Here is a 25,058-nt window from a genome sequence, read left to right as displayed (position 1 = left end):
TCAATAATAACCCTCTAACAATGAAGGCCTAGATGCCTTTATATAAGAAAACAACTACTAAACCTAATTGGAAACCAAATAAAAAACTATCATAAATCCTATTCCTAATTGAATTAGGAAACCAAATAAAATATAAACTACTAATTAATTAATAATCCATGCTCATGCATCATCAATGCATTAATTAAAACTGGTACCTGGATCTTAGTTCCCTACTCCTCTCATCAAAATGTTTTAAAGCACATGCAAGTGGGTCTTTCGACTAAAAAAAAAAGAGGATGGATCTATAGATAAGTTTAAAGTTAGATTGGTTACTAAAGGTTATCTTCATAAAAGTGGTTTAGATTATGATGAAATCTTCAGTCCAGTTACAAAGCCATCTACCATCAAGATTATTCTTTCCTTAGTTGTTCCTTTCAACTGGGATGTAAGACAACTTGATGTCTCAAATGCCTTCCTTCATGGTCATTATCTCAAGGAAGAAGTCTACATGACTTAGCCTCAAGGTTTTGTGTATCCTCAAAGATCAACATATGTCTGTAAATTACCAAAGTCCTTATATGGCCTAAAATAGGCCTCTAGGGCCTGGTATGAAGAACTATATCAAGCTCTCCTTGGTTTTGGATTTGTTACATCTGAAGCAGATCACTTTTTGTTTGTTTTAAAGAGTTCAAAGTCAGTAACATATGTGTTAGTTTATGTGGATGACATCTGTTGATGTAGAAATAGGGGAGTTTGATGAGGTTCACCATGGAATGTTCAAGATGAATGAATGATAGTTTGATGAAGGGGGAAAGGTAGTTTCAATGGTTTGATCCTTTAAAGTTTCTAACTTGATTGGGTTTGCAAAAAGAATATGATCGACTTGTATTAAAATGAAGACTTGAATAAAAGCAATGAAATAAAACTTGGGTTGAATGAAAACATTGAGTAGAGATTGCAAAACATATAAAACTTGGATTGAATAACAAATTGAATTGAAAAACTTGATAAATAACAAAAGGGAAATAAAGCAAATAAAAGGCTTGGAAAAATAAAGGACTTGAATTGAAATTCTACACTACTCCTACATGACCATAGATTAAGTCTATGTGCTCTTTCTTCTCTTACTTTTTGGTTTATATACTACACCTTTTACAAGTTACATATTTGCCCTCATCCATTGGGTTCAAGCCACCTCATGAGTTTGCTTTATGTTTTTTTCCTAGATGCAAGACACCTCATGAGTTTGCTTTTTTCCTTTATGCTTTTGCTTTTGGTTTTCTTATTGAGCAAGTTTTGGTTATGCAATGCTACTTTTGAGACAAGGCTGCACCATAATCTTCAGTCTTCTGGGTTTGGGTTATTGACCGTTGACTTTAACTTTTCAGCATTTTCTCCTGTAAGCTAGAGTCTTCATAATAAGCGTTAATAGAGCTCCTTTTGGCACTAAAATGCATCTTTTACGATAAGTGGTTTGAAAAGGCCTATAACCTGCAAATGGCAGTAAAAGCTATAAGTTGTCTATTTATTAAGCATAAGAATGACATATTTGAAGCATTGTAAAAGTAATAAAATACACATTTGAAGCATTGTAAAAGTAATAAAATGCACATTTGAAGCATTGTAAAAGTAATAAAATGCACATTTGGGGTCTGATCAGCATCTTGGTAACAGGTATAGTAGCTGCTCCATCACATATCAAAGGATTATTACTCAGTGGAGTGCTATTTTTTCAATGAAGGACTTAGGATTTGTGCATCATTTTTCTAGGATTAGAAGTAAAAAGGCAGTCTTCAGGTCTATTCAACTCTCAAACTAAGTATATTTATGATTTACTTAGTAAAGCAAATATGCTTAATGCAAAACCATCACGAACACCAATATCTAGTAGTTGCAAATTGGATGGTCATACTGGAAAATTGCTTGTAGATCCTACTTCTTATAGGTCACTTGTAGGTGGTCTTCAATATTTAACCTGGACTAGGCCTGATGTTTCTTTTGCTGTCAATTTAGTGTGTCAATTCATGCATAAAACTAGACAGACACACGAGTGTTGTTAAAAAGATTTTAAGATATTTGAAAGGAACTATTACTCATGGTCTGTGGTTTAGAAAAGGGTTCATTACATTTGAATGCCTTCACTGATGCTATTTGGGCAGGTTGTCCTATGGACAGGAGGTCTATTATAGGTTTTTGTGTATTTTTGGGATCAAATCCTATTTCTTGGTCTGCCAAGAAAAAACACATAGTAGCAAGATCTTCCACTGAAGCTGAGTACAGGGCATTGGCACATACAACTGCTGGATTGTTTTGGTTATGTACTCTGTTTAAAAACCTCAAGGTTCCACTTGTCAGAAGTCCAATCATTTATTGTGATAATATAAGTGCAATCTCCTTGGCAAACAACCATGTTTTTCATGCAAGAACAAAACATGTGGAAATTGATTATCACTATGTTAGAGAGCTGGTTACTTCAAAGTTCTTGGATGTTAGATATTTATGTACCAAAGACCAACTTGTAGACATATTTACCAAGGGATTATCATGTCATAGGTTCAAACTCTTACTTTCCAAGCTTTCAGTTCAATCTTCTCCCTTCAGCTTGAAGGGGGCTATTAAGGATATACATGATTCCAATCAGGCAAGGATAAATGAAGTCGGCAGTCAAGAGAATCAATCAAGTCAAGATTAAGACACGTCATCAGCTTTTTGTAACTAATTCAGTTGTAAAGTGTATAGTATAAATACAAGATGTAATCATTCTAACATTCTTAAGTCAATAAAAATCATTTATGTAATCATTTATTGAAAATGGACATAGATTTACGAATGTTATGTTGCATGTGTATCTAACCATGAGAATTGCCTTGAGATTTTTCAAGGCAAGTATTATTGTTGCATTTATTTTTTTCTTTTTGTATTTATTTTTTTCTATAATAATTGTTTCATTAAGTTGGATTTGATCTAAACACCTTTTCATCAAACTCCTAATTTATTCTCATTTATTTTGTTCTATGGTTGTCTTATTGCATTTATATTATGAATATCTATTTCTTTCCATGGATATATATGAATTAAACTTAGGTGATATTTTTTTAGATATTAGTGGGAATATTAACTTCATATGACAAGTTTAACTTTTGAACCAAAATATATAAGGTTGTGATGATATTAGGGCACGTACGTAGAAGAACGAATCATGTGCAAACAAATACATGCCAACCTTGACAATTTGATATGATTTACAAACACTATAGGTTTGTAATATATTATCGGAGGAAATAAGTGTGTAACTGTTTCATTAACACAAACTAATATATTAATTTAGGTATAGAACAATACTTAGGTATCTTACCTGTTTCAATCATGAAAAAGGTAAGATAGTATAATTAGACAACATGGAATGTATTAGCCTCTCTAACATACCTCAACTGAAGCATGCATGGATACAAGTTTTGCTTAATTTTTTTATTAGCTAGTAATGTCATTGGCACACTGTAGTTCGCCAATCATGGCCAAATTGCAGGGGTCTGATTAATTATTTGCAGGATATATGTTCTCATGTGTAGCACAAACTTATTTGTATTGTTCCATGTTGTCCCTAGCACAAATGCTATTTCTACGTAGGTACGTAAGAATTTCTCAAATGGTTAGACATACGCTTCTGTGTACTCAATGAATCTCGATCCACCTTTTTTAGTTGCTAGCTCCATTTTTTTCGTACTCATACAAAATGATGAAGAATGACAGGACAATACATGGAAATATCAAGTCTTATAACGTATGTTTGTGCAGCAAAAAAGGCACACAACTCCAAAGTACAAGCTTGAAGAATGTTGTACCATGTTTCAAAAGTGGATATCAACATTTGTTGTCTAATTAAGATTGGCAAAAAGTAGTTGCAATGAAGGGGCAAATTCAAGTTTGACGTTTTTTATATAAACAATTGATTGGATCAAGGTATAACTTTTAAATTGGCTTACATTTATTACAATTTTTTTTTTTATTATTATTTATTTATTTATGTGTTGAGCTTAGTTTGGCTTATGGTTATTTTAACGATTTGAGTGAGCATATATTTTTATATGGTATCAAAAGTACGATTCATGGGATCAAGACCCAACTCAACCTGTATTACTTGCAGTGACTTCGACAGTGATGTCCCTAAATAATTCGCATAAAGAACGTCCTTAGTATGAAAATTCTCTAAAGGTTATGCCTTCATAGTAAATTTTTTTCTAATATTCTAATAATGTAAATTTGCCGTGTTTAGCAATATGGAGCTCCTTTAAATTTCGATTGAAATGTAACTAATTGATGGGGAGTGCTCTTTGATAAAAATAATAGTAGTTACTTAAGCTTCTTAATAATCCAAACATGTAAAGTCCTTCTCTTGAAAAATTGTATGTGATAAACCTAAGCTTGGAGAAAACCATGGAGCCTATAACACCTTGTACGTATTCGGTTAGAATTAGATAAGTGTGAGCATACCAAACTAGCTGAAAACACGGGCAATATGTAACCTGATTTGATGAAGAGGAACTAATATTGTCACAGCCCAAATTTCTAAACAATAAAAAAAAATGAATATTTGAAATATAAATATATCAATTGTCTAAAAACCCAGGCTATGACGGGGTGGATACAACACGTGTCAAAACCTAAAACCCACATCATAAAAAAATCTTAACAACACAAATCTCCAAAATTCCTCAACCATCACTTTATTAAAAGACTTTCTTCCATCCCAATAAAATATCAAACCACTCTAAGAATAGCATGTCTTCAACATCGGATTCTCATGTCATATGAAAAGAAAACTACGTTATTACATAGTTCCAAAAGATCAGACCTAATAAACTAAACTCCCAGACTGCTCCAGGCGAGGATCCAAATCACATGCCGCGGTTCCACTGCCTTCCACCTGTGTTCCCAAGAACACACCCACGTTGCCAAAACAAAGCAAACATGGGTCAGCAAAATGGAATTTGCTGGTATGAGTAGACTAACCACATATACATATTATCATACTTTAATTATTCAAACAATCACTTTATATTATCCTATAACTTAATCATTCACAGCTTGGAAGACAGGTAGTTCCATCATTTTAACCGGCATAATTTCTTCCCAAGCAAGACTTCCATTATATAACTCATTATAATAACTCGTTTTAATATCTAAACCATTGAATTAAAACTTACCAATATCCATCTTTGTATAAGGGTAGATCAAGTCCCCTCAAGACAAAATGTTATTAAGTCCTACCCTCCTGCAAAAGAAAGTTAGAACTTCTATATAACCTTTGTAGATATTATATTAGGCATTCAAAAGTAAACCCAAACACTCGCATAATCAAAGAATACAACTAACCCGCAAGGCGAATACCTTAGTTCCTCTCTAGGGTAGTCCAAACAATCTGGTCATTCATGACACATTCAATGAATACCCATATATAACGCTAACGGGCCATTTATGGCACATTCAATAAATGCCCACCTAACCTATGACATCAACAGTCATAAAACTCAATTCCAAAACTTGAGACGTGAAAAGTTCTAAAAGAGTGCGGTAAATTTGTTTACACATTATTGAACTTTATTGCATATATTATTTCAGAGAACGAAAGAGTATCTTGATTCATGTATTTTTGGTTTACGCGTTATTAATTTCATAGATGTATAAGTGTCATAACGTTGCATATCATAAAAGATTGAAATATCACATAATAGTTAATACACGTACACACGTATATATATACAGGTCTTAGCCTAAAGTCAAGCACCTATCCCAATAGACTTAATCATAGCCAAGTCAAAGGTCTTTATGGCTATGTCTCTTAAAATATAAATCTTGTCACGTGTCTAAAATACGCCATATCAACCTCAAAGTCAACATATCATGGTCAAAGTCAAACTGTCATTTCCATGTTCGACAGGTTCAGGGTCATAGCCATGGTTCATGGCTAAGGTCAATGTGTATGGCTCATGGGCTCATGACCAAGGTAATGGTTCGGACCCAACTGGCCAAGCCCAAACCTTAGAACCCGGAAGTCTCAAACCAACTTATTTATTATACCCAATTGGGATCTATATTAAGTCCTATGGACTGGCCCCAAGCAATATCGGCCGCCCAAAAAACTTTAGGCCGAATCGCCCCAAAACATTAACCGAAGTTCGGCCCGAAAATTTAACTGAAACCGGCCCAATCAAAACAAAATAGAACTGGTCCAAGCAAACAAATGAAACGGGTCCAAACTTTATTTTAAACCGGCCCAAACTAAACACAATCCGGGCCCAACCAAACCTTGAAATTTCGGCCCAGCCACTAAAAATTAGAACTGGCCCCATCTAAAAATAGAACCGGCCCAACTTAAAAAATTTGGATCGGCCCAAACTCACCTAAGGCCCAAGGCCCAGACCGACCACAGTTCATTTTCTCCAACTGATCCTCCACCACCAGCCACCAAAACGCCGGCCACCACTAATCCCTTCTCCCTCATATCGGTTTGACTCATATGCACAAACCATACAACTTTAATAAAGACAATAACTCTAATATCAGTGATTCAATACTCTTCTTCAACTAGATCTAAGGTTTCGACCTCCATTAAAGCTTGTTTCAAGCTCCACTCGACAGCCCTCATCACTCAACCAATACCCCAACACTCAATCCTAAACAGTTCAAACACGAAAATAACTACAAATCTCAAAACCTTCAGTAACACAGTAATGGCAGTAACGCCATTAACGATTTCTCCAAGCTCTCGCAGCACCTTCAAGTGTTAACCACCTCGCCCAAACAACAACATCCTAACCGTCCCAACAACAAGTTCCAAGCAAACCATGGGGGCGTTTTCTCTGTTTCGTTTTGGCGACGCCATTAACGTCTGTCGAAAACTTCGACAGAGCTTCGAAAGCCTGACATCAACCAACGACCCCAAACAAGATTTAATGTATCAACAGTGTTAAAAACTACAAACACTGAACAACTGCTGGTTGTGGCTCGCCGCCATTAACGAGCTCAGTTCCAACAGTTCAAATAAAACTTGGTAATTAAGAACAACAACCAATATACAACAGGTTTTAACAATACTCCCAGTTTTTAACCCTACGGCAATACGCAGAATAACAACCGGGAATGAGAAGGAAACAAGAGCGGAAATCTTAGACCATACAGTTATCTCTGTATAGACGTAAAATAATAGAAAAGCTAAACTACTCACTTTTAGCGCGCTCCGACTATCAACCAGCTACCAGGAAAAACTTCCTTTCCTTCCTTCAGTAAAACTCCCATTTTTTTTCTAAAACCCTCGCTGTGTTTTTTTTTCCCCAAAAACTCTACGTGAGAAAACTCCCGAAAAACAAGGACAACCCTTATCTATTACTTACGGGCTTTTATCCGTAAGCTGATAGTTATCTTATATTATTTTATCTATTATCTATTATTATTATCTTTATTATTATTATTATTAGGAAAATATAAGAAATAAAACACGGGGTGTTATAAATATGATCACCATTAATAACACCTTATTTGTTTTAGGGTTTAGGGCAAATGAACTAATAGCCTTTGGTGTATGTCATAACAGGAACAATCACCTTCGTGTTCACTTGGAAGGCTGCGTTTGCGGGAACTGAAACTGTGTTTAACATGGTTGAAGTTTTGAAAAAAAATGAATGGAAGGACATTGCATTAACGTTCATTTGTAGTATGAAATATGCTCTTGGATATTTTTTGAAGCTGGGTGAATCACATCAAGTTGGATCAACTTACATGAGAGATCTAAGGGAACTATGAAGGCTGTCATTGTAACTTTATACCAAAAGTTAGTGTATGATTCTATACTTCTCACATTTTGTTGTCATTTCAACTTAGTACATAATTTTTTGATGATCCCACATACCAATCATGTTTAATTGTGGAATTATCATTTGATAATTACTAGAAGCATATTTGATGAGTTTCAATTTTTAACACCAATTTTTACAAGGACACTGCGGGAGGATAAACATAAGTGGCTATCATATACCACCGTGAATTATTAACAGGAGATCTCTCCTGGAACCGAAGCAATAGAATTGAAATAACCCTCAAAGCACATAGGAGGAAATAACCTTCAAAGCATATAGGAAGTTGAGAATACTGATGATATGTGGTGGTTATATTTCGACAAATATAGTTTTGCATTTAGAATGGTGTTTGTCTTTTTATCATCTAAGTGGCATTCATTGCTATTAATTTTTCAAAACATACTTTGATATGATAATTATGCTTGATTACAGGTTGGTGCTTTTGCAAGTCTTATAGGTTCACCGTTCACACTTTGACAATTCTAAAGTTTCAGAATAACACTTACAAGCGTACAAGCATTTGAACTTATTCTATTTAACAAACAACGAATATCTTACTCCTACTTAACTAAAATAAGCTTTCAACATGATATTCGTTTTGGCACGAGTAGCTATGTATTATTGCAAAATTGTCCCAAATTATCGAAAAACACTTTCATATAACGGCACGTAGTAGGACATTATTTTTGTAGATATTAAAAATGAAAAATAAGACTTTCATAAAATGGCACCCTTTTATACTATGGCACTGTGGGCTAACCTTCTCTCTGGACTTTTGTTAGTACCACAATGGCACAATGTATATGGTGCCTCGGTACATGTTATGAAAGTATTTTTCTAGCGTAGAGTTTTGAAACCACCTCCCATTGCTATTATAAATATGTGCTAGCTATTTGCCAATTTGTTATGCATTTAGCGTAATGTTGGGTTCGTTTGCATGTGCGAATATACAAATCATAAATATGGAGAAGGTGCGAGAAACGTGACAATGATGTGGCACTGATCACCAGGTGAATCAAGGCGTCTAAAGGTTTTAAGTGGATTCTGAAATACAAAGTAAAATTCAACATATTACACTCATTCTCCACTTATTACTCGAAAATATACTCTACCTAATCACATGAGCTAATAACTCAACTACCTAAAGAAGAGCTTGGCCCAAAACAGGAGCTTGGGTGATCCTTAAAACAAACAGCTTAGGGCTAGGCGTTGCCAAACAAAAAAGATGCTTGGGTGAACATGAGCTTAGATCGACCCCGAATAATAACAAAGCACTTTAGGGCGTGCCACGAGTAACAACCGCTTCGGTTGGTTCGACTGGTGGAACAAGATAAAGTCGAGTTGTTTTACCGAGATGCTCAAAAAGTTGCTTTACCGAGACACCCCACAAAAAAAAACGTATGCATTTTTTTTTATCAGAAGGTCCAAACAATAAAAATTAACAAAATTATGTATTTATTTAAATTCATAAAACTAGAGTGCGTTGACTACTAAAAATTTAATATGGGCTGATGAAGTTAACTACTTAAGAACTTAAACCATTAATTGATATTACTATGTCTATATATATCTACATAATCTAGTCCACAAGTTTACAATAATTCAACAAATTGTTAACTTCCTATAATGTTATATAAGTCTATATAACCCTACTATCATGTGGAGAAAATTATAAAATATTAACATTGAAAGTAAAAAATTACCTTGGTTTGTTTTGTTTTTTTTTTTTGAAGTATAAATTTTATTGATAATGATAACGAGTTTTACAAATAATTAGGACAAACGTACAACAAGCTACGCCGCAAATTCTTTTTGAATTTGTTTTTTGTTTTTTTTTTGTGTTGAGGTCTGACGCTTGTTTAATAATTGAGAGTGAAAGAAAGGAGAGAGAGCTTACGGGTTTGTTATGATTGGTTAGAATTATACAAACTGACCCGTTGGGTTTTGGATCTTTGGCTATTTGTTTTAGCCTCATTAACCCATCAAACATTCAAAGACGCATTTGTGATTTTGGACTCAAAATAAATAATAAATGATAATTTTATAAGGGCAAAAAGAGAAGTAAAAAAAAACGTTGGTTTATTGGAATGTTTTTTTATTAATTTTTTTTTTTTCATACTATTTTTTTGTGTTAATTATATTCTTATTATAGTTGTGAAAATTTTGGGGGTGTTGCTAAAATAATTGTGGGGGTGTGAGTCCTTATAGTATGAAGATTTTTCTATTTTAATCTTAAGGGGTGCGACCGGCTCCCACACGCACCCCCTATATCCATATTTGGAGTAGGGTTGTCAATGGGCCGGGTTAGGCCCAAAGCCCTATTGGATCCGAACCGATAACATAAGGACTTAGACTTAAAATTAGGCCCGATAGCCTTAATGGGCCAGTTTTGGACACACCTACGTCCGGTCTGTTAGTGGCCCGACATAGCGTTGAAGGAAAGTGAGTATGAGTGTTTTTTGTTTTGGGTGGAAGTAAAGTGAGGGTTGAAGGAAGGAAAAAGAGAGTAGCCCGGCTGAAATTAAAGCCCATCAAAATACACAGATAAACAAACAAACACTCATGTTTTCTGACTCACTCGTCACACTGAAGCCATGAGAGGGTTTTCATCCATATCCTCAAAACCTTCTCCTTTTACGAAAACTCTTACTCAAAAAATCTCCATCCCTTATAATAGAAAAAAACCCATTTCCAACGACGCCTCAAAACTCACCTCCTTGAAAGCTCCAGTAACTGGTAAGTCACCTTTTAATCTCTCAAATAACAGAATTTTACCAAATGTGCATAAATTACCTGTTAATGTAATAGAGCATAGTTACTTATCCGAGATACTAGCTAGAAATGATTGGTTTTACTTGTTAAACCACGAGTTTGAAGCGAAGAGAACTAGTTTGAATCAACAGTATGTAGTTAGAGTATTGCAAAATGAAGAAAACGCATTGAGCTGTGTTAGATTTTATGTCTGGGTTTCGAATGTCCAGGACAGATTAGCCAAGGATCAATTAGTTCATAGAATTTTAGGTAATAGGCTTTATCGTAACGGACCCATTGTGTTGTCTGCTGATTTGATTAAAGAAGTTGTAGGATTTAAGTGTCGGATTACGGAAGAGATTGTTTGTGTGATGATTGGTAGTTGGGGAAGATTAGGATTGGCAAAGTATTGTACTGAAGTTTTTGGGCAGATTTCGTATTTGGGTCTTAGTCCGACTACTCGATTGTATAATGCTGTTATTGATGCGTTGGTGAAATCCAATTCTCTTGATTTGGCTTACTTTAAGTTCCAACAGATGCCGGCTGATAACTGTGTCCCTGATAGGTTTACGTATAATATTCTTATACATGGAGTTTGTAAGATTGGGATTGTGGATGAAGCTCTTAGGCTTTTGAAGCAGATGGAGGGCTCTGGTTACTCCCCTAATGTTTTCACATACACGATACTGATTGATGGGTTTTGTAATGCAAAGAGAGTGGATGAAGCATTTCAACTACTGGAAACAATGAGGGAGAAGAATGTGGCTCCCAGTGAAGCGACATATAGGTCGTTGGTTCACGGTGTGTTTCGATGTTTGCCTCTACGCGAGGCTTATGACTTGTTTTTGAGTTTTGTAGGAAGAGAGCCAATCATGTCTAAACATGCTTGTGATACCATACTAATTTGTCTTGCAAAGAATTCATTATCAAGAGAGGCAGCGGATATACTGAGGATGGTGGGGAAAAAGGGTTATATTCCCGACAGTGCAACATTTAGCATCTTGATGGTGTGTTTTACAAAGGATTTAAACCTCCATGAAACATGCAATATAGTTAATGGTTTTACTGAGCAAGGTGGGATGCTGGGGTTCAATACTTATATCGCCTTGATCAAAGCTTTGTTCAAAGCTGGAATGGTTGAAGAGGGTAACCAGTATTTGGATGAGATGGTCCATGATGGACTTGTATCAAGTGTGGTTTCATATAATATGCTGATTGACATGTTCTGCCAGGCTGAAATGATGGAAAAAGCCTTCACAACTTTAATGGAAATGCATCGAAGAGGTGTAGCTCCCAACCTTGTTACTTATAACACTATTATCAATGGTTATTCGAAGGCTGGGCAGATAAGTAGGGTGCAGGAGATTTTAAAGATGCTTTTGAAGCATGGGTTCAAACCAGATAAATATACGTTTAGTTCGATTATTGACGGTCTTTGTAGGGCAAACCGGTTAGAAGATGCTTTTAACTGTTTCAGTGAGATGGTTGAATGGAATGTCATTCCAAATGTTGTCACATACAATATTTTGATTCGCTGTCTTTGTGTTGTTGGAAATGTTGGTAAGTCATTGCAGTTGTTAAGACAGATGAAAGCAAATGCCATTTCACCAGACACTTTTTCTTTCAATGCTCTCATTGTAAGCCTCTGTAAGATGAATAAAATCGAGAGCGCACAAAGGCTTTTTAATTCCATGTTGAGACTGGGCCTGAGTCCTGAAAGTTATAGCTGTAATGCTTTTATCAAAAAAATGTGTGAATCAGGAAGAATTGATGAGGCCAAAAAGATGGTTCTAACAATGGAAGCCAATGGACACGCTCCTGATCCTTATGCATATAGCTTAATTGTAGATTTTTTATCTCAGGTCCCTTGAAGGAGGCTTGGGATTTAGTAACAAAGTGTAGAGCACAAAATATGTGAACTCCATGGCGAATTTGAGTTTCAATTGTAGTTCCTATGATTAGGGTTCTTATGAGTTTGTTAAGTTGGTTCACTTCTCCTGCTTGCTTCTGTGGAAGCTCATCTTAGTAGTGACAACTCCACTATCATGCACTCAGCTGCTGCCTGCTTTTCTCCTATACAGGTAAAGATGAACATTCCTTCCCCATTTTTAATGTTGTGATTAATATGACATTGGACAAAACCACAGCATATTTAATTTCTTGGGGAAAAAAGTGGACTTTTTTTTTGGTGCTAATAACAAAAAATTACCCCGTTTGTTTGTAGTACATTCTTTGGCTATCTGATAATGTTTTTTTTCCTGGTAAATTTCAATTGTTCGCTCAAATTTTGAATATTAGCAAATTACAAGTTATGTAAAGGGATTTTTAGACATGTCCACCCCACAACTTTGGTGGAAGTAGGGATGACCCCCTTCCTCCTCAAAATTATTGAAAGTAGACATACCCCCCAATTCCAAGATCCAGCAGCTACGAGATGAAGCTTTCCGTTCACTTGAAGTAGCTTAATTTACTGTTGGATCTTGGTTTTTTATTATTATTATTATTATTATTATTTATTTATTTTTTTGGGGGCATGTCTAAAAATCCCTTATATAAATTGGTTTTAGATAGCATGATGCTGATTTCTTGGCTATCCATTGGTGATAGAATGTAGATCTCTATCTCTCGCAGTGATGGTTGTAAGTCTGTTTTTCTTTCTTTAGTCAATGCGTTCCAAAACAAGCCATTTGGCTGTTAATTAATTCGCTTAAATATTTGGGTTAGTTAGTGTTACTCGCCCCAAGCTAGATGACCCAATTAGGATTTCCCCCCACTAGATGGCAATTAGGGTCTCCCCCACGGTCAACCCAAGTTGACTTTTTGTTTTGTGTGTACTTGGGGTGTTAATACTAGTTAACCCTAAATATTTATCTAACGGTCCACAATTTCTTTCAGTTTTGCTACACTTTTTTGATAAGGTTAGACATACTTTGTCTAAGTCCATTTTTGGGTCAGGGTGGCTAGTTATCCTGCCCCTTCATTGATTTAGGTCAAGTAACAATAACAAAACTACAACTACAAGCCTCAGTGCCGACACAGATATGTGGTCTTGTACTCGGTGATGTCACATACGACCCAAATTAAGAATGCCTACATGTATGCAGTTGACATGGTTCCGATGTAGAGTCTACAGTATCCACTACCTTCTAGAAAAGTATAAAGTCAAAAAGTTAGCTTCTGTCAAAAAACCAAAGAAAGAAGTTACATGTTTCTACTCCTGTCAGACAGTCACCAGCACAATATCAGTGATTCTTCTATTTGCTGAGTTGGTCGCTTCCTGACAGATGCACAGGACCAGATCTATCATACTGGAAAGTGTGTTTGAAACATATTGGAAGCGTGCTATAAGAGTGAATTGGTTTAGAAGCCAAGAGCGGGACTTCACAACGCAGGAGTGACCCATTGTCAACACTTGTGGCTCCTAATTGTTTTTGTAATTTGAAATATCCATTTCCATACTCTTTCTCACTAATTATTAAAATCAGCATCAGGTCAGAAGCACATAGAATAGCGAGCTAACATCTCAAGTTCCTCAATTGATTCATATGCGTCAATGTACACTCATGTTCGAATTTCAAATTTTGCTATAGAATTTACTTCTCTTCTGATTTGAGCTTTTCCATGTTTTTACTATGCTAATGAAACTTTAGTTTTTTTCTCTGATTCTGTTTCCATACCTATGCTGTCAAAAGCGTAAGACGGGGCGGGGAGGTAGACCAATTTCAGAACGCCTTGTTGCCCCCTGTCAAAAGTCAACCAGTACAGTTTGACACCACCCCACCCACACACACACACATACAGTAACATAGACTACATCTTAAAGTTCAAAAAGACAGTTTCTTTACTAAAATGTTTGGATTATGTAGTTACTCTATTTGTATGTTATAATGCCTCGAGTCTCTGTTCTATCGATTCTTTTGCAGGTGAACGCTCATTTTCTGAAACCTCCTGGTTTGAAGCCTCCAGTCTGCAGGCAATTTTTCTTAGACTGCAAAGAAATTCTTTTAAAGCAGGCGGCGGAGAGCTTATACTATTTTAAAAAGAGTGTCCTTAGCTTCACTCGAGCGAACTTCCATGCTAGTGGGCATCCCGAGCTTCCTGCTCTATGAGAAGAAGGCTTTCAGACTGACTGTACAGCAAATCTTTGTGATAGCGTAGATAGCATATTTGCAAGTGAAGCAACTTCTCTGCAGATAAAGGTTCCTATGAATACATTTGGTGACTTGCACGGGCAATTTAGATCTCATGCGCCACGTTGATGAATATGGATCTCCTTCAACACCTGGATACATAGTGTAAGCCTTTCTTCAATGCAAAACTTGTTTAGCTATCCTGTATGAGTTTTAGTTCTCAATACATGTCTTCTTAGATATATCTGCTGTATGTTAGATCTGGTTCTGTGAGCACCCTTGATATGCTTTAATTGTTTCACCATCTTGATCACCCTGTTAACTGGTGAAAGACGAAACCTGAGAATTAGTTGTCTCCTGTAGCTTGGGGACTGATACATTCGTAACTGTTTGGTCAGCTATCAATAAATAAGTATATATTTTTCTTTTGTAAGAAAGGTTAGTACCATTAGCGCATTTGTGGCTTACATTTTTTAAGACAGTAATTATAACAGCGTAAAGGGCCAAAGTCTTGAGGGCATCTCCATTTTTCTTCACCAGAATATCCAAATTGTAAACATCAAAAGTATCACTTTCTGTGAATTGTTTTCCACATCAATATGCAGTCACATTCACAGATCATAGGTGTTATATGTGATGAAGGTTCATGTTTTGGGCGAATTGAACTAAAAAAATAAAAAGAGGTATTTCTAATTCTTACACCTTTCGTTAGACCAGTCAGATACTATAAGACTGACAAATTCATTGTTGAGTGAAAGAAATTGTCTAGTACTTTTTGGTAGGTGATATGGTCAGTGGTTTGACCTGTTTCTAGGTCATCAGCTCAAACTGCAAAGATTTCACATCCTCCAGGCACGTTCCCTGATAATACGTGTCAACTTCTTTTTGTGGCAGAGCATTCTCTCTGTGGCTAGTGTTCTTGTTGTCATCTTAAGCAGTTTTTCTTATTGTCATCATTAATATTGTAGGTTTTTCCTGACAAACCTTTACGATAAACAAAATTTTTGTCGTACTGTTTCAACTCTATCTAAGTTTTTAGTTTTCAAAAACTAAGTACACGTCAACTTTATTGATTCTATATTTCTATTTGTAGGATGAAATAAAGAACACAAAACCCTCGAGGAGGGGGTGGGGGACTTGATTGTACAAACAGTTGGCATATGACTTCACTAGATTTACTAGTAAACACAGAGTTTGACATGGCATTCATCTTTATGGAACTCTTAATTCGTTTAAACTATAACCAAACATGTGTACCTCTTATTTTCAAATTCTTAATGTCTTAACCTGTTAGATGTACTGAGTGGAAGATAACCGTCTCTTCCAATGTTTTCAGTTAATATTGACAATCAGCCATACTGATTTGGTCTGTCTATTCCCAGTTATATCTTTCATCTCGTCTAAGGGGATTATCTTGGGGTAGCGCTTGTTGAAAGTATTAGTACTCTTCTGAATTCTCCAGAGGTATCACTTACTCCTTACTGCATAATTCTTACTACCATTTTTGATACTTGCATTTAGTGTTCATTGTTTGTACATCACCTTTCGTTTGTGACGATTTTTCTCATTCCGGGTCGAGTATCCACATAATGTGCATTTAATTTCTGGAAATCATGAGGCAGCAGATATCAGCGCTTTATTTGGCTTCCAATTGAGCGCATGGTATTGTTTTGTCAATATAGACATGTAACCCTGTATTTTATTCTCTATAGTTATACTGTGGGCGCTAACTCTATCATCTGCTTTCAGGGTGAAAGAGAAGGAAGCTGGGCTTGGCATTGCATAAATCAATTACTTTATTGGCTTCCTCTGGCACCCCTAATTGAAAAGAAGTTGGCATGTATCCATGGTGGCATTGGTTGGTTAATAAATCATGTAGGAGCAGATTGAGAACCTACAATGGCCAATCGCAAGCTAAGCAGGTTTGATTGTTCTTGTAGAGATATTGTTGTCTGTGCATTTTGAATTCCTCACTTTATAGGTCGGCACTATTATTCATACATTTTTGTGATCTGGCTCTTACTACATATACAATTTTTGATTTATAGGTCTGGCCCAACAGTAAATGATGGTGTTGGAGCATGGCGCGCAAATGGTAGAGGTCCTGGTTTAGTTACTTTTAGGGGTGAGTTCATGTCCTGTTTGTTTACTTCTTATTTTGCACGATCTTGAATATGTTAACGTAATATAGATATCAAACTCATAAAATGCAACTTTTTGTTGTATATAACTCCTATTAGAAAGTACTGGATAGGTGGTTAAATTGGATGAACACTTGGCAGTATTATGTGGTTCACAATGTAGTGAAATCACGGTCTGACATCCAAACTATCACCAGTAAAATTGGTGAAATGTCCAACTATTCATTTGGGTGGACCATAAACCACAACTTATATAGTGAACATTTCACCAATAATTCAGGGATATATAGACTGAGTAAACCAAAGCCAAAAGAAAATGTAAAACCAAAAGTCATCACTGAGTAAACAAGAATGAGATGAGATACCCATGACGAACTCCGTATTACATAATCTGAATAAATCAAAGGGACACACTCTTCTGTTCGAAACTTCGAATCACATACCACTTTAGATATATGCACTCAGCTCCTCAAGAGTATTCTATAAACTTCACCATGCTTTAATATAAAATTTTCCCTTTTTAGCTGATTTATTGTTGTTATAAAATAGAAGACATGATTACATGAATTTAAGGAAAAATAAATAAATTCAGAACCCCTAAAAAGAATTTCTGGATCACTTTGAGAATAGATAACCAGTGAAAGCAGCTTGATTGAGAGGCCGTTATATACCAGTGAGGGAATCTTGCTTAGTTATTTAGTTTTGAAATAGTAAAAAACAATGCTAATTCATATGAAAACGGATTGCGAAGAGGGTTTATGAGAATGGGAGATGGTTGACAGAGGGGCTGAGAGTAAGGATGAGATTGACTTATCTTTTTCCTTGAAAGATGATAGTTCATGTTTTCATCTATTTTCATGGTGATATTTTTCTTTTGGGGACTACATGTCTACATCTCAGACGTTACTTGTTCCACAGTTGGATCAAATTTGGTATTAATGCAGATTGCAGAATGATAGACATTTCCTTGTCATTGCTCTGATTCATGGTGGGTGTGTCTCTGTAAATGCAGGAGCTTAATCTACAGACCGGGCCGCCCGCATGTTACAAATGTTTGTCGTTCCCTTGCTTGGATGTAAGACTGAAGGTCTGGTGGTCATCTTACCAGAGGCCACCCACAAGTTACATATGTTCGTTGATCTCTTGCTTGGACATAAGATTGAATTTCTGGTGGTCATCTTACATTCTGGTTTTAGGCGGTTCTTTGTACAAAGCTTGAACATTTGTAGACCTGCTGGACTGACGCCCAGAAACATGACAGTAGAATGGTGCTAACGACAACATTATGGTTCTCAACCATATGTCAAACGATGTCATTTTGAATGTTAATATATCCACTATGTCATCTATGTCATATCTCAACACCAGGAATTACTATACAACTGAACAAGTTGATGAAAAATGAAGACGAGATGAAATTACGAGAGAAGGTTGGGTCGCTATGATAAGATGAAAGTATGCACTCATTGAATGAACCGAATTAGTACAGATGAAAATGTGCACCCAAGTTCCTTAGAGAGATTTGTGAGAGATGAAGAGAGAGAGCATAAACTAGGAGTTATTATTTGGGGTTTTTTTGACTTAACCCATGTACCCCCTTTTAAGATAACCCCTCATTTTAAAAGTCATTACAGATTGCCCCAGTTTTGTGTGTAACGTACGTTGATATTTTCCATATTGATAATTTTGCCTCTACTTCAAATTTGTAAAAATCTCCCATTTTTAACATACGTCTTTGATCATTAACCAACTTTCTCAAAAAATTAGAAAATTAGGAAAAAAAATCTAAAGTTAATGAAGCTTAAAATGCAAATTTATGTTAAAGTTTGTGAATTCACTATTAACTTAATATATCAAAGGAAGTAAAATAAAAAACAATCAAGACCCAAACTATCTAAAAAAAAAAATCCAACATTTAGGTCTAGGAGGAGAAGCACCGCCATAATAATCCAATGGTCCATTATCTCTTCTTCTCTTATTCTTACAACAAACAAACAACAAACTCAATACAACAAGCACTACTACTCCACCAATAACAATCCTAACCACCGTTCCAATCGATATCCCATTCGAAGATGGAGATGGCGGTGATAGCCCCGACAATGGCGATGGTGGCGAGGGTGGTGGTCTTCCAGAAATCGGCGTGGGAGGTGATTGTGGACTGTTTGTATTTCTAGGAGGTGGCGGTATGTAGAGATTGCGAAGGCATGCATGGTCGGTCGGTGGGTGTGTCGGAAGGCGCGAGAGAGCCCGCAGCATTGTAAGAGGTGGCAGGAGGTGTGGGCGGTGGTGTTGCCGTAGGTGGTGGTGGAGAGGCGGAGGGTGATGTTGTAGCTGGTGGTGAGGAGGTTACATTGGGAGATGGGGCTGGTGGTGATGGTGGTGTTGTTGGAGCTGGTGAAGCTCCAGGTGATGGTGTTGTTGACATTTTACAATTTGAGACTACCTCTCAAAATTAAAGTTTGTATTGTGGGTTTTTTTTCTCTCTCAAAATTAACCCAAAATATTCCCGCTTTATAATAGGGGTAAAATGGCCAATATGAAAAATATCAATTAACGGTACTCACAAAACAGACGAAATAGGAGGCAATCAGTAATGATTTTCAAAATGGGGGGTTACCACAAAAGGGGTACATCCGTGGGGGGTTAAGTCAAAAGCCCCTGATTATTTTTTGATGAAAACTGAAATTCATTAAGCATAAAGGGAGTTACAGTGGGAGAAGAGGAGAGAACCAATTAAGAATTTTTCGCTGTTGAGATTGGTGCAAGAGTTTTTCTTTTGGTAATCAACATATATTATTTATATATTAAGAAGTAGAATTTACATTCAGTCTATACTTCTTCCAACGAGTTCATCAGCCGTATAGGTGGTAGCCGGACCCATTCACAAGGAAGTTAGCTGGACCATTCACAGGGAAGTTGGATATTATTTATATACTGACTGTCATAAGTTGGTAGGATACGTGCAACTTTCTTTCTAGTACATCCTACCCAGTTTGTACCGACATTATGTGCAACTGTATTCTTCTGCTCCAAACTTTTTTTTGCTGCTTGAAAACTTGTCTCCACCTCTATATTGGTAGAAATAAACTTGTCGTGGGCAAATATTGTCAATTCGATATTTCGGCGATTATTATCGATATTTTGTATTACAATTGATATGTTGTAGGAAAGCGGGAAAAAGAAGGAAGAAGGAGAGGATGGACACATGTCAAGAGGGGATTGGTCCAAGCTATTCTAAAAGAACTATAAATAGACTAGCAATGAAAAGATTGATTCATGGGAAATCATTACAACAAAATGGAAAACTGAGAGTAAGAGAGAGAAAAAGAGAGAATTAATATTGTAACCGATATTATTACTCAAGAACAAATGTTATTTCAACTCGATTTCAATCTTGATATTTCATCTTAGCAATTTATTACTGTTAATAGTGATAAATTTCTTAGAGCACTACATTGGCGCCGTCTGGGTTCAAAGACAAAGATCGCGACTGTGATTTCTCGTTGTCTTTTTCTTTGGTTGAATACATTAATTGAAGTTTTTGGTTAGAAAGAGTAATCAGAATGCCTCCAAAGCATGCTATAGCAAATAAGGCAATGATGGTTAATGAGGGAAGCATTTCTCAGGCTATATCTAAGAATGAGGAGAGAAAAACTCGAAGATCCACTAGTAGGATGATAGAAGAAGCAGAGGAGATACAAGAGAAAGAAGTGTCATTGAAAGATTTGTTGAGAAGGATGAATGATTTAGAAAAAGCAGAATAAGATGTTAATGGCTGAGAATAAACTAATAAGGGAAGAGAAGGAGAAGCATGCTGAAGACGCTAGGTATGAGAAGGGTGATGAAGAATCGAGTTCATAGTCTCGGCCACATATTCCATGTTGGCAGCATATGAAGCAACTTGGGCATGGGCTTTTTCCAGTTCAGCTTCGAGATTGTTTTGTCGAGTCGTCCAGGCAGTTTGTTCAGTAGCAAAGGAGGTTTTGGTTTGAGTAAGTTCTTTCTCCATAGACTGATAAGATACGGACAACTTCTCATTCATAGCTGAGGTGTCGTCAAAAAACTTCTTCATCTTGGCAGAATGTTGCTTTTCGGTCTCGAGAGTTTGCTCAAGATGATGTTTATCTTTCTTCAGTTGAGCATTTTCTTCTTTATGGACGAAAGCAAGACATTTCATAATCAAATTGCCCCACCGCAGCAATTTTGACCTGAGAAGGAGAATATATGATTTATGAATAATAAATAAGTAGATAAGAATGAGGGAAATCATAGAAACTTACTTTTTCAATAGAAGAACACAGAAGTTGAAATCGTTCATCGGAGCTGATTGTAGCAATTGCTCGCCTATCTCGAGGAAGTATAGTATTTGTCACAAGAGCTTCCCCGAGACCAGGTACTGCAGGTTCAGATAACAGAGAAGCAATGTTTTGGACGTGGGTTTGATCTCGCATAACGAGTTTAACTTCAAAGTCACTGGAGGGCGAAGAAGAGGTAGACGCAATAGGGTTTGTGTTAGGTGGAATGGTGGAAGTTTTCGAAGGTAAAGTAATAGATGCAGTGTCAGTAGGTCTGATGGGTTTGCTTATTTTAGAGGCTGGGGGAGCCAAAGGATTGGTTGGTTCTTTTCTTTTCTTCGAATGATGAATGGGCTCGACATTTTTATCTAGGGAAGAAGTAGGAGCTTGGGAAGAACTGCCATCCGTGGTTTTCTTTTTGCTCAAAATCTTATCCAATAATTTTGAGGATTTGACAGGGACTTGTAGAATACGAGATGCCATATCTGTGAAACATAAACAATGCTGATCAAATACGTCATTCAAAAGAGGATAATTATAGAAGTCAAGAATTTCTTATTTGATTTGAGGGAAAAGATCTGCAGTAATTTTAAAACCAGTTTGCAAATATGTAAAATAACATGGGGGAGTATTAACGGGTAGTTCAGTAAAGTTGAAAGTCGTTCGTAGCGTTTGTTCAGAAGAACAAGGTTGTAAGAGACAAGGTTTGGAAGGTAAGGAATCTTGACCTCAAAGAACGAAATTCTTTAAGCAGTATAAAGGAGCAACATAGTTGGCGATATCAATGAGTTCGTCAGTCAATTGTGGGTTGCCATAAATATCAGCGCCAATTCGAACATTGATCTCTTTATCAGTGCCTTTTAGAAGATATGTTACTCTAGCAGATTCCTCAAGACTTCTCATCAAAGATGGTTTAGGAACTTAAATAAGCTCACAATAGTGTATAAGTTAGAAACAAGGCTCGAGATAAAGAAGGAGAGGATATCGAAAGATAACATACCATTGAGGTTAAAAACAGGGTGCGCCAAAGATGGAACTGCTATCGGTTCAAGTGATTCCCACCGACCAGAAACAATGATAGGGTATAATGGCCATCGGAAGTCATTATCTCGGTTTATCCTTATAATACCAGCACGGCCAATTCATTTCTTAGGATAAAAACAACCACTGGGTACTTTCGTATCATGGTTAATTTTCTCATAACGTTCAAGAAAAGAATAGTGTTTTTGGATATCGATAAGACGAATTCTCTTCGAAGACCGGACATCGGGTTCAAGATGAGAATTGTAGAAGTTGCAAATGTACAACAATCTCCGGAAGTTGCCTGTGCCTTGACCAGGAGAGATGGCAAGATAGTTCAGTACTTCTCGGTCGAGGGTAGAATGGGGAAGGCGTAAGCCGGCAGCCAATTGTCCAACAGTGATAATGGTGGTGTTGAGCTCGCCATTTTGGCATTGAGTTCCTTTTTTACTTTCAGCATAGTGTCGAAGTTGGACGCAGTCTGGAATTTGATAGGCAGCTCTAATTAGATGTAAGTTGGGTCGTCTTTCTAGAAAACAAGGGTTCAAGCCGCCACTCCAAATACTCTGGTCATTAATAATCTCGCGATCGGTGTCAAAGTCAACAGTCTCGAATGGATGGCAGGGTAAACCATCAACCAAATACGAGGCATGCCATTCTGGTTCGGCAGACTCAGTTTGTTGGGATGACGAAGCAGAAGCAGACGAGTTGATGCGAGTTGCAGACTCAGTACTTTCGTTCGACATGGTGGTGTCACTAAAAACAATAAATTTTTTATTAGAATTATATCATTTATCTGAGCTACTATCGCTATATATAGTATAAGAATATAATATAGGGTGAACTAGTATTACCCCCCACTAGATGAGCCAATTAGGATTTCCCCCGGCCACTAGATGGGAAATTAGGGTCTCCCCCCTAAATACACAAAAAAAAAATTCGGTCAACCCACTTTGACTTTTTTTTTGTGTGTATTTAGGGGAGAGACCCTAATTCTCATCTAGTGGGTAATACTAGTTAACCCTATAATATATTATGTAATAAGCATGTGTCGGTGTCTCGAGATGATAATGTTGGGTTTTGAGGTGAAGAGGTGTGTCTCAAATGCATACGTTCTTGATGTCGAAGCCGGGATTGTTTCGAGAGAGTACGTATAAAGTTAACACAAGTTTTTCTCCTAGCCATACTGTCAAAGATATTGGTGTTAAAAATCTAGTTAGTATAAGGGTACACAGGTAATATTCAAGTATTCAAAGCCTAAACGCTAAGTAACATAATCTAGAAAAAAGAAGATGGTGAGAATAGTTAAAATATTTTCAAGAAACTATGGAATCGGAATAAGCAATAACATGTTAAGTTACTTTGTAGTACTAACCTAATATTGTACGTGCAGAAGAATTTGTTGAAAGTAACAACAAGTACAGACAAAATGAAGCTTTTCTGAAGACGATAATGATGGTGGGGTTTGGAAAGATAAAGCTTTTTGGGAGAAGGTGAAGAGAGAGAAAGCGGTGAAACTCTTTTTATAATAAATATTTCGTGATAACTGTTCAGATTTCTAGGTGTAACCGTCTGATTTTTTAAAATTTTTAAAATTTGAAACTGTTCATATTCTGATAGATTCTCGAAGCATTCAAATTTTGCAGGTTGAAATTTGAAAGTTTCAAGAGGGAGCGATGTCGTGGGCAAATATCGTCAATTCGATATTTCGGCAGTTATTATCGATATTTTGTATTACAATTGATATGTTGCATGAAAGCGGGAAAAGGAAGGAAGAAGGAGAGGATGGACACATGTCAAGAGGGGATTGGTCCAAGCTATTCTAAAAGAACTATAAATAGACTAGCAAGGAAAAGATTGATTTATGGGAAATCATTACAACAAAATGGAAAACTGAGAGTAAGAGAGAGAGAAAGAGAGACTATTGTAACTGATATTATTACTCAAGAACAAATATTATTTCAACTCGATTTCAATCTTGATCTTTCATCTTAGCAATTTATTACTGTTAATAGTGATAAATTTCTTAGAGCACTACAAAACTTCCTACACCAGTTGATTCCTTTGAGTAAGGGTTGGCATCCTACCTCTTCAGAACATTGGTCCCATCCCTGTTATCTTCCTACAACAATATAGATTCCATTAGAGTCTCTTAAGACATAGCTATAAGTAGGTTTGTCTCCTGGTTTTTTAAAATTTGCGTCAATATGTATTGAGTTTCAGGTAATTCCCCAAAAGGGGTTTCCACTTCTTGAATTGTTCTGACATCTGTTGGGCACATGAAATGGTCACATGAGAATGGTTAGTAGCAAATAATTTTTGAACTAAACTATCTTTAATATATAGAAAAACGTGGGGTTGAGTAACAGTATTTTGGTGTACGTCTCAGGGGCAATTTGGTAATTCTCAGTTTTTTTTTGAGAAATAAAATATTAATTTAACGTTTATATTTTTTTAAAAAAAACTCAGTGGAGCCTACGTAGGTACCACGTGCACAGTGACTAGTATAGTTTATACATATTTGGTGGATGCGTATTGTGGAAGATTAAACATCTTTCTAGCCAAATGTTCTAGTACAACACCGGCAGAATTTTGTCCATGTTTCATTGTCAATGGGCCACCCTGTAGGTGGCGCAAACCACATATCCATCCACTCCTTTACCTCTAGATTATCAAAATTTGATATTGGGACTAGCCAAAGAGTGGCATACTATAGGGCTCTTGTAAAGGTGCATTTCAGAAGGATATGATGAATATATTCTATATGTAAGCCACATAGCATGCATGATTTATCAGGTATGTACATGAATTGACTAAGATGATCTCTAGTAGGAATGATATCATAATAACATTTCCAAACAAATAAAGAGGCCCTCGGGTTAT

General features: G+C 36.4%; 1 protein-coding gene across 8 annotated transcripts; it reads left to right on the top strand.

Annotated features, from left to right (window-relative positions):
* Window positions 1–10,296: 10,296 nt before the first annotated feature.
* PPR40 (pentatricopeptide (PPR) domain protein 40) lies at window positions 10,297–18,561 on the top strand. Of its 8 annotated transcripts, none has more exons than XR_015211129.1 (6): window positions 10,297–10,571; window positions 14,553–14,881; window positions 16,099–16,180; window positions 16,466–16,638; window positions 16,765–16,841; window positions 17,870–18,561. XR_015211129.1 is itself a non-coding variant. In XM_086589195.1 (6 exons), exon 1 carries the CDS (start codon window positions 10,430–10,432, stop codon window positions 12,455–12,457), a length of 2,028 nt encoding a protein of 675 aa, XP_086445321.1. In that variant the 5' UTR covers window positions 10,315–10,429; the 3' UTR covers window positions 12,458–12,667; window positions 14,553–14,881; window positions 16,099–16,180; window positions 16,466–16,638; window positions 16,765–16,841; window positions 17,870–18,561. The 8 variants fall into 8 exon arrangements, 4 of the variants coding, with proteins under 4 accessions (XP_086445321.1, XP_086445320.1, XP_086445319.1 ...); XM_086589195.1 differs by having other exon boundaries at window positions 10,315–12,667; XM_086589194.1 differs by having other exon boundaries at window positions 10,315–12,667; window positions 14,546–14,881.
* Window positions 18,562–25,058: the final 6,497 nt, after the last annotated feature.

This window comes from Coptis chinensis, chromosome 2 (genome assembly GCF_015680905.1).
Source record: "Coptis chinensis isolate HL-2020 chromosome 2, ASM1568090v1, whole genome shotgun sequence".
Classification (NCBI taxonomy): Eukaryota; Viridiplantae; Streptophyta; class Magnoliopsida; order Ranunculales; family Ranunculaceae; genus Coptis; species Coptis chinensis.
This window is presented reverse-complemented; position numbering and strand designations above follow the sequence as displayed.

Coding starts and splice junctions, on each gene's coding strand:
- PPR40 (XM_086589195.1), top strand. CDS start 10,430: ATGAGAGGGTTTTCATCCATATCCTCAAAACCTTCTCCTTTTACGAAA.